General features: G+C 38.2%; 1 protein-coding gene across 11 annotated transcripts in view; it reads left to right on the plus strand.

The window, feature by feature from the left end:
- Positions 1-17,042, plus strand: part of fbrsl1 (fibrosin-like 1) — a 1,025,915-nt gene that overhangs the window by 722,683 nt on the left and 286,190 nt on the right. For all 11 annotated transcript variants that reach the window (XM_072587705.1, XM_072587709.1, XM_072587706.1 and 8 more), the window contains one exon: positions 14,113-14,142. In XM_072587705.1, the coding sequence (XP_072443806.1) occupies positions 14,113-14,142 (30 nt within the window). The remainder of the gene's footprint in view (positions 1-14,112; positions 14,143-17,042) is intronic.

Consider the following 17,042-nt stretch of genomic DNA (forward strand, 5'->3'; position numbering starts at 1 on the left):
TAATTTGATTACCTATATTAATCAAGTGCAGTTAAACATTTAAAAACCAGTAATGTATGTGCCTGACTGATGCCAGATAGCCAAGTCTGTAGTTCAGAAGATTTATTTTCAGAAATATAATTCATTTAAGATGAGAGGGCCATAATTACAAGTGCTGTGTGGAATTTCAATGCAAGCTCTGGAATAATAGGCACCATATCTAGGCTGCACTCAACTAGCCCAAGGTCTGCTTAATGAAAAGGAAATGAATGACACAATGTGTGATATTGAAGTGAGTATAAAATAAAAGAACTTGACAGTTATAATAAAGAGAGACAAAATAAGCGTCTGTCTTGTCAGGACTTCATTTTTAATGTAAATTTTAAAATGTGATGGCAGGCTTTTTTTAATTAACAATGAGCAGTCTTCAGTTTTCCCAGCCATGTAGTGAATGGGAGTAATTCATTATCACATTGTGATATTTGCATTTAGTAAGCACAAGTTGAAAAAAAAATGTTACAGAGCTAGACTATTTATATAGCTTTTCAGAAGTATTACTCACTTCTGCACCCAATAAATAATAAATTTTCATCACCGCTTTCAAACTGTGTGTGATATATAAATCATTTTCTTTCAATTTCTAACTGGTTCGTAGGAGAGGGCTTCCAGGGGTTGTGGGGAATAATGTAGGGAACTGCACTTGTAGCTTTATTCATTGATTTCTAAATACCTTAATATCACACAGAATAATGTACTGCATAACAATATTAATTCCTTATCTTCAGGATAAATGTAAAAAATACGCATTTAAATTTTTATTTTCAACGAGCAGAGAAATTACTATCTCAGTCATCAAAGGGTGACAATATAATAGCCTAATGTCTCATTCAGATTCACTCCAAATTGTACGCTTCGCTTTCCCCATTTTCACATTGGTATAATTCTGTTCTCAAGGTCGGGACACAATCTTAATTAGAGATGGATTCCATAACAAAAATCATCAACTACTAAGGTAGACTTTATAACAACTAGCGATTAAAGTGACTTGTAAGGCATTGCTAAATTACATAAATCAAGTAGTTAAGATTAGTGAGAAGTCTTGCAAAATTGGTGTTGTCAGGCCAGTTGTCTGTTACATGAGCACTTCCTTTTTTTTTAATTTACCCATTCTTCTAATCAACGTGTTCAGTGGTGTTATTACACACTTCTAGAGCAGGTGGGACTTGAACCCAGGTCTCTCATTCAGGGGTAGGGACACTCACTGCAACACAAGACAGCCCCTGATAATCACTTCTTTTCCTGTAATGGGAATGAATGTCAGATGCTACCTTTAGTACTCAGCCAATTAAGTAGCAAACACAACTCAAAACAAATTTCTAGTGTCCACTATATATATTTTCACACATTGATCATATTTGTCCATCTAGATTCTTGGTGGAGAAATATTTTGCTGTTATAGAGGGATTTCAGAATAGGTAGAATGGTTGATGTTAGGTAAAACCAATCTGAAGCTGTCAGTTGATAGTTTGCAAGGGTTAAGCCCAATACCAGTGAATCAGGAATACATCTAGTTAATCTGTGATGTGCTCGATTCCATTTAACATAGGGTTCAAGTAGAAACTTGTGAAGAAAGTCACGTGTATGTAATGTGTTCATCTGGGTGATATTTTAAAACAGCTGATGAAAATTTCAGTTTTTGGCTTGAAGTAACTTGCAGAGTGGCAAAATAACAGCAGAGAAGGAACTAGATAGAAGACAAAAAACAGTGAAACAGAAATGAAAGCTGCAAGATTAAACTTAGAAACAAGAGAAAATCAAGAAATAAAAAACTGGGTTAGCTTCTATTTCTGTCCAAAAGCAGGGGTCCCAAAGTGCCACAACCTCCATCTAATGAAAGAAGTCAGGTCTGAAATACATCCTAGCTGAAACAGGGATCAAACTTCCTTCAGTGCTGACATTGCAAATGCTCTGTCAATTGAGTGTATATGTGCATTTATTAGTTGTTATTAAGATTGTTATTATGATTCTAGTTGGGAAAAGATTAGGGCACGTGTATAGAACGAACTTGCATCTTTAGGATGGGCAGTGGCAGTGGAAAGAAGTAATTGTCTTTACTTAGGTGGTGTGGAGTATTGTGAAGACAGGCAAATCTTGCTTCTTCCTTTGCAAAATTATTGCTTACCAGAATAACATGCGGTTGGCACCAATCTGAACCACACTACCCGTCCAGCCAACTGAGTCAACTAGCAAACCCCCATCCCCACCCAAAAGGAGTAAGAGTTGCTATACCAACATAGACTTTTTATCTGGAGCTATTAATAGACTTCCTACTTTCCTCCCATCACACGGTTAACTAGGAATCTTTACATCTGCCATTGGATGTTGAAAACGTTACAAGTTGATAATCAGTCGGTTTGACTCTTATTATAAATTCACCTACTGGATTAATGGTGCTGGAAGAGCACAGCAGTTCAGGCAGCATCCAACGAGCAGCGAAATCGATGTTTCAGGCAAAAGCTCACCTCCTTGGCCATCAAGTCCTGAAATGAATTTGGAGCTTCTGGCTCAGAGACATTAAGCCTCAAAGACATGTTCAAGACAAACTAGAACAGTAAACAAAAGGTAATAATTGAGGTAGAGTTGATGAAATGGAAAGGAGTTTAGTGAATGAGAAAGGGTGAGACAGGCAATCGGTGTAGAAGACTGAAATGGGAGAAATATGGTGTGGAACAGACATAGCAAAACTTGTGGTTAAAAGAGAAGTAAGACTTGAGAGAGGCAGACAAAGAGAGAGATCTGAAGTATTATTGTCAATGTCAGAAGAATGCTCATAAAGATTACATAGTGCTCAACTGAATGCTTGTCTTTAACAGGTTCCACTTCTGACATAGCTATACAGATGTAAGTACTGTTATTGATGGCAACATTAAAATGATTCTCCTGATGGCTCATCTGGCCGAGTCAGTGTCTGAGATATGCAGGCACAATGGTTTGTTCCAATTTTACCTCAGGTGACAATTTAATCACAAGTTAGCTTCAGGATCTTTGGGCTGTGGTGTTGTAATGCACTTAGATTTCTTGCTCCTAATTTGCTATTAATTGCTACTTATGTGGAAACCCAGATAAGAATAGGATTGAGGTTGTTAGGTTTCTCACTAAGTACTCAGTGTGTTGGCTAACAAATGAAGAATAGCTATTTCAGCAAAGTGGCAGAGGCAGACATATCCTTGAGGTCATGCTGTAGCAGAAATGACTGCCTTCAAGAATGAGGCAGTGGACACATTGGCATAGGAAAGCTTGCTTTAGAAGGTTTAATGATTATATTCTGCCAATTGAGATCAAGAAATTGTTAACTGGTACTTTTGCTTGTTATTTTAAATAACTTGTGTATGGCTGACTGTTCAGACTGAAAAGCTGTGCTTTTCTAAAGACAAAAATCGTATTATTCTGTTCCCTCTCTCCTGTCACGTCACAGGAAATAGAAAGTTAAAAAAAACTGAAGGGATCTCAGAATTATAGCTATTGCATTTAAGTTGCATTTTTCTGTTATGTTGGTAGACATCCTGAAACAGGACAGTCTCACTTAGAAGTAATTGCCTTAAATCATCTTAACACGATAATAGCATTGATGATCTGGGTTCACAGTTTGTTTTACAAGGTCAGTCAGCAGCAGAATTGCAAACAAATTTCGACTACAACTCATTAATGCCAACTTTGTTTGATTGTCCACATGTGTTCAACATTACTAATCTGCAAATGTAAAAGAATAGGGCCTATTCATGGGAGCCATTAACGAAACTCCACAGGGTGTCTGATGATGGTCAGCCCATCTGGGATGGCACGCCATTCAGACGCGAGTAACCTTAAATGTTGCCTAGGAAGTGCTCTGGTTTGGTGTCAGTGACCATCTGCTATTTGCTCTCTTGATGAATTCTTCTTTAATAAAAACCTGATACATTGGGCCTCAGCAGTAGTTAGCCCTGAGTTATGTATTCTGTATTTCCCTCTTTCTTTCTCTTTTCATGATGTTACCTACATTATTTATTTGGGTTTAGGCTATAAGCTGTGAGCATAGTCCCAAAGCTTTTATCTTGGAATCAAATAGGTTGTTTTATTCTCTCCTCCTTTGCAATTCTGATAGATCTGTTCTGTTCTCTCACAGGAGTTTCTTTCATGTTGTGCTGCAGACAATTAGTCGTCTTATGTCTTCTTTATATATTCATGAGAGCTTTAAAAACAAAGTTCTTCATGTGATACAAGGCTAAAGCTGAGTCCAAGCTTGGTATAAACTGCCCTGATGGTACAAATATTCATTTGGAAGCCTACAGATGACAGCTTTTTATGGTCACTTAATAAAATGTCCCTTAGCTGTTATGCATGGTAGGGGGGTCCTTTCTGACTGATGTACTAGGGGACCGTAGGATGCATCATTGCCCCCTTAAAATTAATTCTGATGCCTTTGGCTATATTTGGTTGCCATAACTAATATACTCTTCTTGCTGCTTGCACACGCATATAAAGCATGAAAAAAAACTCACCATCTACATCTGTAGTGCTGGGTAAACCCCCAGAGAGTAGAAAATAGTGTGCTGCCCTGAGGCTCAATCTGTTTCTTACATTGCTATCTCAGTATTGGCTGTCTGCTGGCCAGACCTTAGGGAAGCCATTGCATGTTTCATCAAACTGTCTAAGACCCAGTGAAGCTGAGACAACCCACTTATTTTAGCCTGGGGCAAGTTCAAGTCAACATTCTATTTCCTTCCATTCAAATGCCTTTGTGTTTGAAACGGGCAGGAGAGGAAATCACATTTTGCAAACTCCTTCCCCTGAATAGGTTACCATAAAAGCTGGCCTCAATCAGTGTGTTAAGACAAGTGGGACTTGAAAAGGACACAAATGAAATCTCACCAATAGCCTAATATTTTGCACTTTTGTCCTCCATGTGCTCCATGTCCCATTAGCAAGGTTTTCTGCCAGCATATATGATGTGTAGGAGCACCCCTTGCTAGTGGCCATTAAGTAGAATGTTTGGTAAATAACCCCACCCCTGCCCCACTCCTACTCTAGATGAGTCCATTCAGTAGGTTTTTAAGTCTGATCAGGTCACAGAAACACTGTCGTACTTTGTTTCAGGAAGAAGCAACTGCAATAATCATGGGAAAGAAAACGTTGCCACAACATATAATTAAAACCTATTTTGCTAATATTTCTTAAAGAATTAAAAGGCACAACTAAGTGAATAATCCCATTCAAGCATTTATGTAGACAGTCCTGCAATAAGCACAATGGTCTGTTTACAGTTTTGTGTTATAACAGGTGTTAACAGTAGGGGGAAACTGCAGGTAATAGAGCCCTTTATCTTTCAACAAGCCCCAAAGCTGTCAACAGTTGCCATTCTTTAGACTACTTCAGCTTCTTATTTTGACATGAGCCTTTGTATAACTGACAAGGACTGTGTGGGAGGTAAGGTCCAGCTCTTTCTTCAGTGTTAGCATTCCTTTGGCAGTGCTAAAGCAGAAATTAGTCGTCTGACTTACACCAGTTTTGACAGTACCAGTTTTATTCACTCCTTTTTAATACCTCAAGAAATATTCTCAAGAGACTTTTGTGAACTCTTGGGGTCAGTTTGAAGTCTCTCCCATTACTTAATTATACATTTGGACTATTGCACAACAGAACTGCAGTTTTGATTTTCCTTCTTTTATTTCCTTGATTGAAGGCCTTTTCTTTGCCTCTTCAATGGCAAAGAAAAAAGATGGTTAACAATGTTTCTACAGAAGCTGTATTGTCCCATTATATTCTAGTTTTTAAACATTTTTTATCTGACTGAATGTCTTTTATTACAGATGTCTCTGTGTGTTCTCTATTTGTCTATAATCTAAAACTAACCACACACGTTCTTGTTTCATTTATCAAGCCAAAAGAAGTTGTTGTTTTGATGTATTTTTATGAGCATGCCTTCAGAAACCAGAATGGAAACACCCCTGATGTATAATGGTCAGGTAGCATTACCCATGAAACTATTCTTCTAAATAAAATCTTTCTGCACGTCCTGAGTTCTCAGATATTATATTACAGGTAGTTCTCCTGTATCACTCTATTTGCGTTCCAGCGAAACCTCGCTCAGTAGAAAATTGCTTAATAGAAATAACAAGACCTATGGGGTTAGGGGCAGACCACTAAAAGATCAAAAATCACCCAAATGTGTCTCACAGTATAGTATAGCCTGAATGAAGGCTAAAGTCATATTTATTAATGAAACAAAAATAAATTTAACACTGTACACTTAAAAAATGTAAGAAAGCTGCTGTCTGTACAGTATCTCACAGCTGCTCTGTCAGCAGCTGGCATCGGTGCTTGCACAATACAGCACAAAGACAGGAGCTCAAATTGCGCATGCACAGAACGGTATGGAAATTTCAGCGCAGACATTAGCGCATGCGCGAACCAATTGAATTGAATTGAATTTATTGTCACGTGTACCGCGGCACAGTGAAAAGCTTTGTCCTGCGAGTAATATAGGCAGATTCGAGTTAAGTAGCATACATAGTAAATAATAGCTAAACAGCGGCAAAAACAAAAACACAGGTCCAGGCGAATGTTAAGAGTTTGTGAGTTCATCCATATTCTAACAACAGTAGGATGATTTTTAAAAACATGCTAAAATTTAAAGAATGTAGAACGATTGTAGGAAATAGGAAACTTGGATCTGCACGCAGAAGCTCGCAAGGAGTCGGCCCAATCCCTGCTGGAATTGCGCAGTTGCAAACAGAAGTAAGAACTCTGGAAAATACTATTCCCTAATTCTTCAGTGAAGTTATAGCCAAATTGTGCTGCTGAAATGCATGTTACCCCAGAATGACCTGTAATGACATTTTGAGACTTACAGAATTTCTGAACATGAACATCATAATTCTAATTCTCAACCTCTTGAGTTGTGAACTTTGCTGCCAAAGAAATGAAAAGCAAATTGTACCTGTGTGAGATTTGTGCACTGAGATTGTAGTTAGCCTGCTTTTTTTATTATTTCGAAATAAATGTTTGGAAGACAATTGCAGTGATGCAATTGCATTTCGCCTGATGCAGACTTCAAAAATTTGTAATGTCCAGGCACAAGGGTCGGGGGAAAGACAGCTGTGTGACAAAATCAAATTATAATACTGACACATTCTGTTGCTCAGTTGCCTGGTTACACAGTGGTACAGTTCAAGGAGGGAATCTAACCTTATGTCAGCTGTATTTATTCTATAGCTGTACTGTTAACATAATGAAAATAATTGTAAATTGCTGTCTTAAGTTCTCATTTGTCAGAATTTGATAATCATTTCAGAGTGAATTTGGAAATGAAAACCTTAACAGGAGAGCATTTTGTGGTTCTGAACTTGGTTAAGTCTTCATTAAAATGTTTTTGCTATTGGCAAAGACTCAATGTAACAACTAAAATTGCATTGACCTAGCACCATACATTTTAATGGTTTTAAATCAATATTTTAAAAAGAGGGGCAAGAGCGGAGTGGGAGTGGCGTTCCTCAGGCAGTATCCGAGGAGCAGGAAAATCGATGTTTTGGGCAAAAGCCCTGATTGAAGGACTTTTGCCCGAAACGTTGATTTTCCTCAGATGCTGCCTGAAATGCTGTGTTTTTCCAGCACCACTCTAATCTAGAACATGTTTATATCTGTTAACCAGGGCTCTCTGGTCCAGGTTAACCCCAACCAAGAATCTCATAGTCAGTGAGATCCACCTGGTTCTGGTTCCAATCACTGCACAGACTTTGGACACAGAAAGATCTAGTCCAGGGAAAACTAAAACAGCTGGTGGTGATGGTTGGGATGTCACAACCAGAATTGAAACCTTTTTGGACCCAGATAGACCAGATCCTAGTGGAGGACGTATTATTATGGGGAGCATGAGTGATTGTCCTAAGCAATGGTCACTGCCAGGATTATACATGGGTTTACAGAATGAAGATATTGGCAAGTAGTTACGTCTGGTGGCTAAGATTGGATGCAGACATAGCCATGTTGGTCGAGAGTGCCCAGAGTACAAACAAGGTCAAAATTTTCCACCAGCAACTCCCCTATAATCATGGGAATGGCTGGCTAAAGCCTTGACTCGGTTACACGTCAACTATGCGGTTCCTTTCATGGGCTTAATGTCCGTAGTCAATATGGATGCCCACTTAAGGTGACTGAATGTGGTAGAGTTCATTAGCCCATATCAGAGGCAGAGTTGGAGGAACCTGACTTGGTGCTAAAACACCCCAGGAGGAGCTACAAAAAAAGGAACTGGCCTATGTCCTTTGATTCAGAGGGGGAGGGATGGACTGATTGTAACAGGTCAGAATATGAGTGCTCTGATTGGAACTGTTAATCTGGTCAATTCAGGGAACCCTGGCTTGTAGATGAGAACAGGAATGTCGGACATCTGTTCACTCTGAGAGCTAGCTCTGAGGGAGCTGGATCAGTGTTAGGAATTCTCCATGTGTAAATAAAGAGTGACTTGGTGATGGATACTGGCCTCTGTGAAGTCATTTCAGAAACTATTACCAAAAGAAGTATCAATTTTTGGTAATGTATTTATTTTGATATTAAGAGTTTTTACATGAATATAGTAAGTCCAGTCTTATTTCTCTTTTTCTAACTTCCACCCAATTCCTCGTATTTTCTCCCCTTTATTTTGATCTGGTGCATTGATTCATTTTAATTTGTTTTCATAATCCTGGTTGCAATGATGTTCATAAATTTCAGATAAGCACCTAATAATTGCGTGCAGTATACTATATGCTAGAAAAGGACAGAGGATTACTTTCTTCATTATATTTGTTTGCATAGGTATGTGTTTTATAAGATTACGGTAATTAAACTAATCTGGTCATATTTGTATCCTTCAAAGTGTTTGTGAAAAGTTATCTTCACAGTTTAGGAAAGCTTGTCTGCATATGCTGTGCATCATTTTGTGACATCCAGTCATTTTCATACGATTGAAAAGGAATACTTTTTAAAGTAAAGTATTCCAGTAACCTCACAAGAGCAGTGTGTTTGAAATGTGGAAACAGTTTCGCAATGGAGAGGAGTCAGAGATGATCATACTGTTGCAGTACCTGATTCTGTGCTCTATTATTATACATAGCTTAACACCCAGTGAATTCAGGCAACGTAGAAACTCATAGGCCATCAGCCCTTTTGGCTTCAACCACTTTCTGAGGCAGAGAATTCCACAGGCTCACCATTCTCTGGGTGAAGACATTTCTCCTCATCTCAGTCCTAAATGGCCTCCTTGATATCCTTAAACTGTGACTCATGGTCCTGGACTCACTGATATTGGGAACATCCTCCCTAAATTTATCCAGTCTTGTCCTATTAGAATCTAAGAGATCCCATATCATTCTTCTAAACTCCATTCGACATGGTCCCAATCAGTTGTCTGAATGCTACTTCCTTTAGATGTTCGCTGAAGTTGCATTCCCTTTGCTTCATCCCCTTTTTGAGAGTTTTGATTGTTTGACAATTGTAGTTCTCTTGAATGTGAAATCACTACTGTAAGTAGCTAATATTTATTTGAAGTGATGGAATAATATACAACAGGAGACATTAGATTCCCTACAGTGTGGTAACAGGCCCTTCAGCCCAACCAGTCCACACGGACCCTCCATAGTAAATCATCGCTAAAAAAATCACTTTAGCAACTAAAATCAAGTTATGTTTGGATTTTTGTTGGTAGATTAGATTAGATTACTTAGTGTAGAAGCAGGCCCTTCGACCCAACAAATCCACATCGACCCTCCGAAGAGCAACCCACCCAGACCCATTCCCCAATATTTACCCCTTCGGGCAGTACAGGCAATTTACCATGGCCAATTAACCTAACCTGCACATTTTTGGACTGTGGGTGGAAACCGGACCACCCAGAGGGGAATGTGCAAACGTGCAAACTCCACACAGACAGTTGCCTGAGGCGGGAATTGAACCCAGGTCACTTGCGTTGTGAGGCAGCAGTGCTAACCACTGTGCCACTGTGCCGCCCACTTCCCAGGAATTGAAATAAACTATACATATACAGCTTGCAGAGAACTGCTGGGTAAAAGGCTTTGACAAAGGGTCAGTTAGACTCTAAAAGTCAGCTCTTTTCTCTCCTTACAGATGCTGCCAGACCTGCTGAGATTTTCCAGCATTTTCTCTTTTGGTTGCAGACAAGTATTGTTTTCTCCAATATTCCTCCTTGGTTGTGAAAGGGAATCCCACAGTGAAGCTCCTGATGTACCTCCTGCTGATCCCAAGTGGAATACATTATCACAATAGCTATACAGAACACCTGAGGATTGAAACATGTTTTATTATAACTCATTGCATAAAACATGTTTAGAGTTTAAGCATTATTGGTTGCGCAAACATTTTGAGCTTGAGGAAAAGCTAGCTAAGACGTTACGATGAAAACAAAGTTCTGAAATTTGAAGCTCATTTGGACAAAGCATATCATTTCAAGCAGAGAAAAAGTAAAAGTAAATGTTTTTAATTCAGAATGTTTCTGTAATCTAGTTTATATTCTTCATCTTCGGTATATGCAAAATATAATGTTATAGCTGCTGAAATTTTCTCAACTGTGTGTAGAAGATTAAGGGTTGACCTAATTGAGGTTTTGGAAATGATCTAAAGGTGTTGATGAAGTAGGTAGAAAAAAAACCATTTCCGCTGATGATAGAATCCAGAACAAAGAAGCATAATCTTGAACTTGGAAATAGGCCTTTCAATTATGATGTCAGAAAGCACCCCCTCACTGGATAATGGTAACCTGAAATCCTCTCCCCAAAATGTTTTTGAGGCTGTAGATCCATTGAAGAGGTCAGTGATCAACCATAATCTAACTGAATGGACAAACAAGTTTGAAGTGCTGGACAACTTCTTTTTCTGCATAAATGTGCCTGCAGGTCAATCTGGACTGAAAATTACATTCAAACTCTGAACAATCAGATGTAAAATCAGAGATGTCAGCCAACAGTTAGCCAAGTGCAACTGTTTTCATTTCCAGGATGTATAGCACTGTGAAAATGAAATGCAAAGAACTATTTCTTAAAATAAAATAACTTCTATTTGTATGCTTTTCTTTGCCTTTGATTAAACCTTCTGCAGTTCAGTTTAAATTTACTTATTAATTCTCCATTCACCTTGATGAGAATAATTTAACACTGCAGAGTTCATGCAGCATGTATGTTGGGATTTGCCAACTGTATTTCTGAGCCATGAGTTGATTTTCAGTAACATTTAGCAGAATGGGACAGGCTGCTCTCCCAGCAGGCTGTACTTGTGGACATTACCGTTCCATGCAGGGGTTAAATTATTATCTACGTAGAGGTCTATCCATGCTGTTAAAATGCTTCATTGCTGTGAACCACGAAGTGCTAATTTTTGGGTGTTGAGATGATACCCAAGGATATATTTACCTTGCTGTGCGGGAAATTTAAGTTATACATTTTCTGTGTGCTTGTTCATGTTTTAGTTCTTGGTTGTGGGAGAAAAACAAAGAAGGAATGCGTACAGATATATTTGTGAACCTAAAGTATTCCTTTAAGGAAATTCTGTGAAAATAATCATTGGATTTGGAGAAATATTTCACTAGTTGCAAGTATGCCGTTTTCTATTTCTGATGAAAAGAATAACTTGATGTCCTTACATTGTATAGTTATGCTGAACAATAGACATCAAATGTGACCTGAAATGTGAGCTCTAACTTTGCAAACTATCCCTATTTTGAGACTAAGTTATTATGGATAAGACCAAACCCCCTTTTAAATACATCAGGGAGATAGCCTAGCCCCTAACTGCAGGCAGGTATAAAGTGCTGTGTTCCAGATTTAATTCGATTGGTTACACTAATTCAGCTTTAAGCAAAATACAATATATTCTTATCCTACAGTTAAAATACAAACAAAATAAAGACGCATTGGTCAAATTTTAACTCTGTTGTAAAATTTAACAGAATAATAAGTTATTCTGTAACTATTCCAATTTAGTAATATCCCATGAATACATACTTGGCAAAAGCAAATTCAGTCAAATAGATTGACTATATTGCAATGTTTTCCCAAAACCAGGAGGAAAGAACACCAAGAGAATAGTCTGGTAGAGAGAAAACTCCAGCTTTTTGCTGTATCCAAGAGAGATGTATAATTTCCACAACCAACATCAAAATCCCAGCAATTAGTGAAAGCTAAATTAAAATCTTGGTACTATAAGAGCCGGACTCTACCGATTCATGCTGTTTCTATTGTTCCAAATTCTCAAACAAAATCCAAAGGCCTCAAAAAAACTGTGTACTTCACAGCTCAGTACCTATGTCTCAACCTCTCCACTTAAAAAAAAGGCAAAATATACCTCTTGAAGTTATACTATTGTAACACAAGTAATAACTTACACATTTACCAGTCCAACCTATGTGTGATTTGGCTGCAAGCTAATAGGGCCAAAAGCCTTGGGAGAAAGTGAGAACTGCAGGTGCAGGTGATCAGAGTTGAAGAGTGTGGTGCTGGAAAAGCATAACCGGTCAGGTAGCATCCAAGGAGCAGGAAAGTCGACATTTTGAGCATAAGCTCTTCATCAGGAATTCTTGCTCCTCGAATGTTGCCTAACCAGCTGTGCTTGTCCAGCACCACACTCTTTAACCCCAAAAACGTTGGGGTCAAATAGCATTTTAAGGTAGAAACTGACACCAAGTACTTTAGTTGAACTAACACGAGTGTTGTGTATTTGGCTTGATTCCTAAAAACCTGGCTTCACTGTCAAATTACAGATAAATGTGCAGTCTACCACGTGACAGAATAGCTCATGTCTGAAGAGATGCTTAGTTTTTCTCCTTTTTTGATTTTTGAGGTTAAAACTTTTGTTTTGTTTTAAAGAGTTTGCTTTAGTTAGGTTGTGCATCATTTTGTTAAACCAGTTTCAGTTGAAATTGATCAGAACACAAAGATTTCCTGGTTACTTTACTCACTGAGCTGAAAGGTTCGCTTTCAGACATTTTGTCACCATACTAGGTAACATCATCAGTGAGCCTCTGAATGAAATACTGGTGGCATGGCCCACTTTCTATGTGTGTTTAGGTGTCTTTGGGTTAGTGATGTTATTTCCTGCTCCTTTTCTCAGGGAGTGGTAAAGGGGATCCAAGTCAATGTGTTTGTTGATAGAGTTCCAGTTGGAATGCCATGCTTCTAGGAATTCTCATGCATGCCTCTGTTTGGCTTGTCCTAGGGTGGGTGTGTTGTCCCAGTTGAAGTGATGTCCTACCTCAACTACTGTGTAAGGATACAAGTGAGAGTGGGTCATGTCTTTTTGTGGCTAGCTGAATCCATTTACCACCAACTGAGAAAAAGAACTGAAAATGACATCACCACAGGAAATGATATCACCAACCCAAAGAAACCTAAACACACAAATAGAAAGCGGGCCATGCCACTAGTGTACATCCAGAGGCTCACTGATGATATTACCTAGTATGGTGACGAAACATCTGAAAACGAACCTTCCCGCTCAGCGAGCAGAACCTCAACCTGAGCTACAAATCTTCGCAAAACTCGCTAACATATATGTAGTTCTCACACTTTGTTCCAAATGTATATTAAATTAACTGGTTTCAATTGGAGAAGTGGTGAAGGTGGAACATAATTTGCTTAGGGTCTCCTTTTCTGGGAAGGTAATCATCAGTATTAGGCTTGTTAGATTATGACAGTACTACAGTTGAATACTTTGCAAACAAATATGGTTGTAGCTTTTTAAAAAAAACTGCAGATGCTGGAAGTCTAAATCGGAAACAAAAATTGTTGGAGAAATTCAGCTGGTCTAGTAACATCTATGGTAAGAAAGCAGAGTTAACATTTCATTGGTATCGTGGTAGTGTAAGGTAAGTGCATGGAAGAAGATCCCACAATATAAAATAATTACAAGCTAGGAAATGTAATTGAGCATGCTTTATTCCTCTAACTTTGTTTCAGAACCCAATCTGCAATTTTTGTAAAGAAACACTTTCAAATCTGTAAACCAATTAATTAATTGTTATACTGCATCAGATGTGTCCATACTTTAGATACAGTTTTGAAATATGCTTTTAGATTTAGAACTAACTAATCATTTTTCTTTTTCTAACAGTGTGACAGTGAGAGTGACATTGATGATAAGGTAAGACCTTCTTCCTTTTTGACAAGTAGGTAGGGTTTTTTAAATTTAGTAATGCAACAGGCTTTGTTAATGACACATAACTTTCAGCATAATGTTTGAAAATAACTATAATTTACATTGTGAGAAGGAATTCCTGTTATATATGGATAAAGTGGTCTTGTTTTAGGATCATTATAAGCTAGTTGAAAGGTCGACTGCAGTACTGTGAGTGGGCTGAGTAAGATAGCATAAATTTGTTGAAAACAAAGGCACCTTATAGTATAGTAACTGGAAACCTAAATCAAAAACAGTTTTAGCATTTATAAATGCCATGCTATTAAATTTGATTTATTAACAAAACTTGTGTTGCATTCTGTCAACTTGTGCCTTTAGAAAATTAGGAATGTTTTCATTTGACAAAGCCATCACTTGAAAAATTCCCTTTGAAATGTTTTTATTGGAAACATGGATTAAAAAGAAAAGGTGAACAGCATTATTTTGTGACAGAATTTTTGGAACAGGATGCATTCAGATAAAAGGAATTAAGCAAATCTTTGGCACAGCTGAGAATATTTCATTTGAGAATATTGTACAAATATGAAACACCTTTGAAATCTTGTTATGCATTTTGTTAGGTCTCATATTACAGTATGCTTGCATGGAAGAATCTCATTTTGTTTTTTCCCATCCCATGAATTGCTATTTTCCATACAAAAGCAACAGTTCCAATTATCCCTGATTTTGAGGCACTGTATCCTCTACTTGGTGATGTTTTCACTTTAGAGAAACAGCTATTTTGCATAGTCAGGTAGTAAGAGAGTTTCAGGTGCAGATGGAATTTAATTAGCATAGCACAATTCAGCTTGAAGGGTGTTGAGTACTTTAATAGTCTTACACAGCTGCAAGCCTCAATGATTGGAGTTCTTTACTGCTGTGAGATTCCACTTTGTTCTGTAATAAAAACTGCAAAAAAATTATATTTTATGTGTCTGCCTTAACATCTTTGATCTTGAGTTGATATCGCTTTAGGAGGTCCTAAAAATTATGCTGTTATAAATATCTCCACATAACATATTTCTAACATTAACCAAGTTCCTGGTGCTTCCAATAAGTGAAAGCCAACATTGCTTACATTTGTTTTACCAACTTGTGAACCTTTTCTGAATATTCATTTTAAAACATGAAAGATGTTTCCAAAAAAATCTCAATTTTTAAGGACAGTGCTGTCAAGTTCAGAAACCTGAAAGTTTGCAATGACCAAACTGATGAGGCAAAGAAAAATCAATGTCCTGTTCTTAATTATATCCTTGCTGAATGCTTCTTAGATTTGAAGTTAAATTAGTTTCATGTGCATCAATTGTTAATTTGTGAAACCAAAGACAAGGTGTTGAGTTTTTCCTACACAGAGAAAACAAAATTCATCATATTAAGCCATTCTCAGTATTTCACAAAACTAGTGTGACCTATAATGGTGAAGGTGTAAAGACAGAAGATTTTTAATGGAGCAGTACAGCTGCATTCCAAGGCCACACACATGACCAATGTTTGATGGTTTACAGCGACACATTTTGATAACGCCACTTCTGCCTTCAAATAAATGCCACTGTCAGAGGCAGACATAAATCTGTCTGTCAGCCAGCTACCTACTTTTGTATAGTTGGCTTTGGTAAGACTGCCTGTTTGGATCTTTTCTATCATTAGGAACACCACTGGCATTTAGAAAATAATTATGAAAGCTAATTTTGAAACAACTACATGTAGGTGGAAAGGACAAGCCAGGGAACTATAGACCAGTGAGCCTGACGTTAGTGGTGGGCAAGTTGTTGGAGGGAATCCTGAGGGACAGGATGTACATGTATTGGAAAGACAACAACTGATGAGGGATAGTCAACATGGCTTTGCATGTAGGAAATCATGTCTCACAAACTTGATTGAGTTTTTTGAAGAAGTAACAAAGAGGATTGATGAGGGCAGAGCAGTAGATGTGATCTATATGGAATTCACTAAGGTTGACAAGGTTCCCCAGGGGAGACTGGTTAGCAAGGTTAGATCTCACAGGGAGAACGAGCCATTTGGATACAGAACTGTCTCAAAGATAGAATTCAGAGAGGCGATGGAGGGTTATTTTTCAGATTGGAGGCCTGTGACCAGCAGAGTGCCACAAGGATCAGTGCTGGGTCCACTACCTTTCATCATTTATATAAATGATTTGGATGTGAGCATAAAAGGTATAGTTAGTAAGTTTGCAGATGACACCAAAATTGGAGGTGTAGTGGACAGCGAAGAAAGTTACCTCAGATTACAACGGGATCTTGATCAGATGGGCCAATGGACTGAGAAGTGGCAGATGGAGTTTAATTTAGATAAATGTGAGGTGCTGCATTTTGGGAAAGTAAATCTTAGCAGGAATTGTACACTTAATGGTAAGGTCCTAAGGAATGTTGCTGAACAAAGAGACCTTGGAGTGCAAGTTCATAGCTCCTTGAAAGTGTAATTGCAGGTAGATAGGATAGTGAAGAAGGCATTTGGTATGCTTTCCTTTATTGGTCAGAGTATTGAGTACAGGAGTACAGAATTCTGGTGACCTTCCTATCGGAAAGATGTTACGAAACTTGAAAGGGTTCAGAAAAGATTTACAAGGATGTTGCCGGGGTAGGAGGATTTGAGCTACAGGGAGAGGTTGAATAGGCTAGGTCTGTTTTCCCTGGAGCGTCGGAGGCTGAGGGATGAACTTATTGATGGCCATGGATAGGATAAATAGAGGAAGTCTTTTCCCTGGGGTGGATGAGTCCAGAACTAGAGGCATAGATTGGTTGAGAGGGGAAAGATATAAAAGAGACCAAAGGGGCAATGTTTTCATGCAGAGGGTGGCCTATGTATGGAGTGAGCTGCCAGAGGAAGTTGGATCTGGATGGGTATAT

This window comes from Chiloscyllium punctatum, chromosome 17, assembly GCF_047496795.1.
Source record: "Chiloscyllium punctatum isolate Juve2018m chromosome 17, sChiPun1.3, whole genome shotgun sequence".
NCBI lineage: Eukaryota > Metazoa > Chordata > Chondrichthyes > Orectolobiformes > Hemiscylliidae > Chiloscyllium > Chiloscyllium punctatum.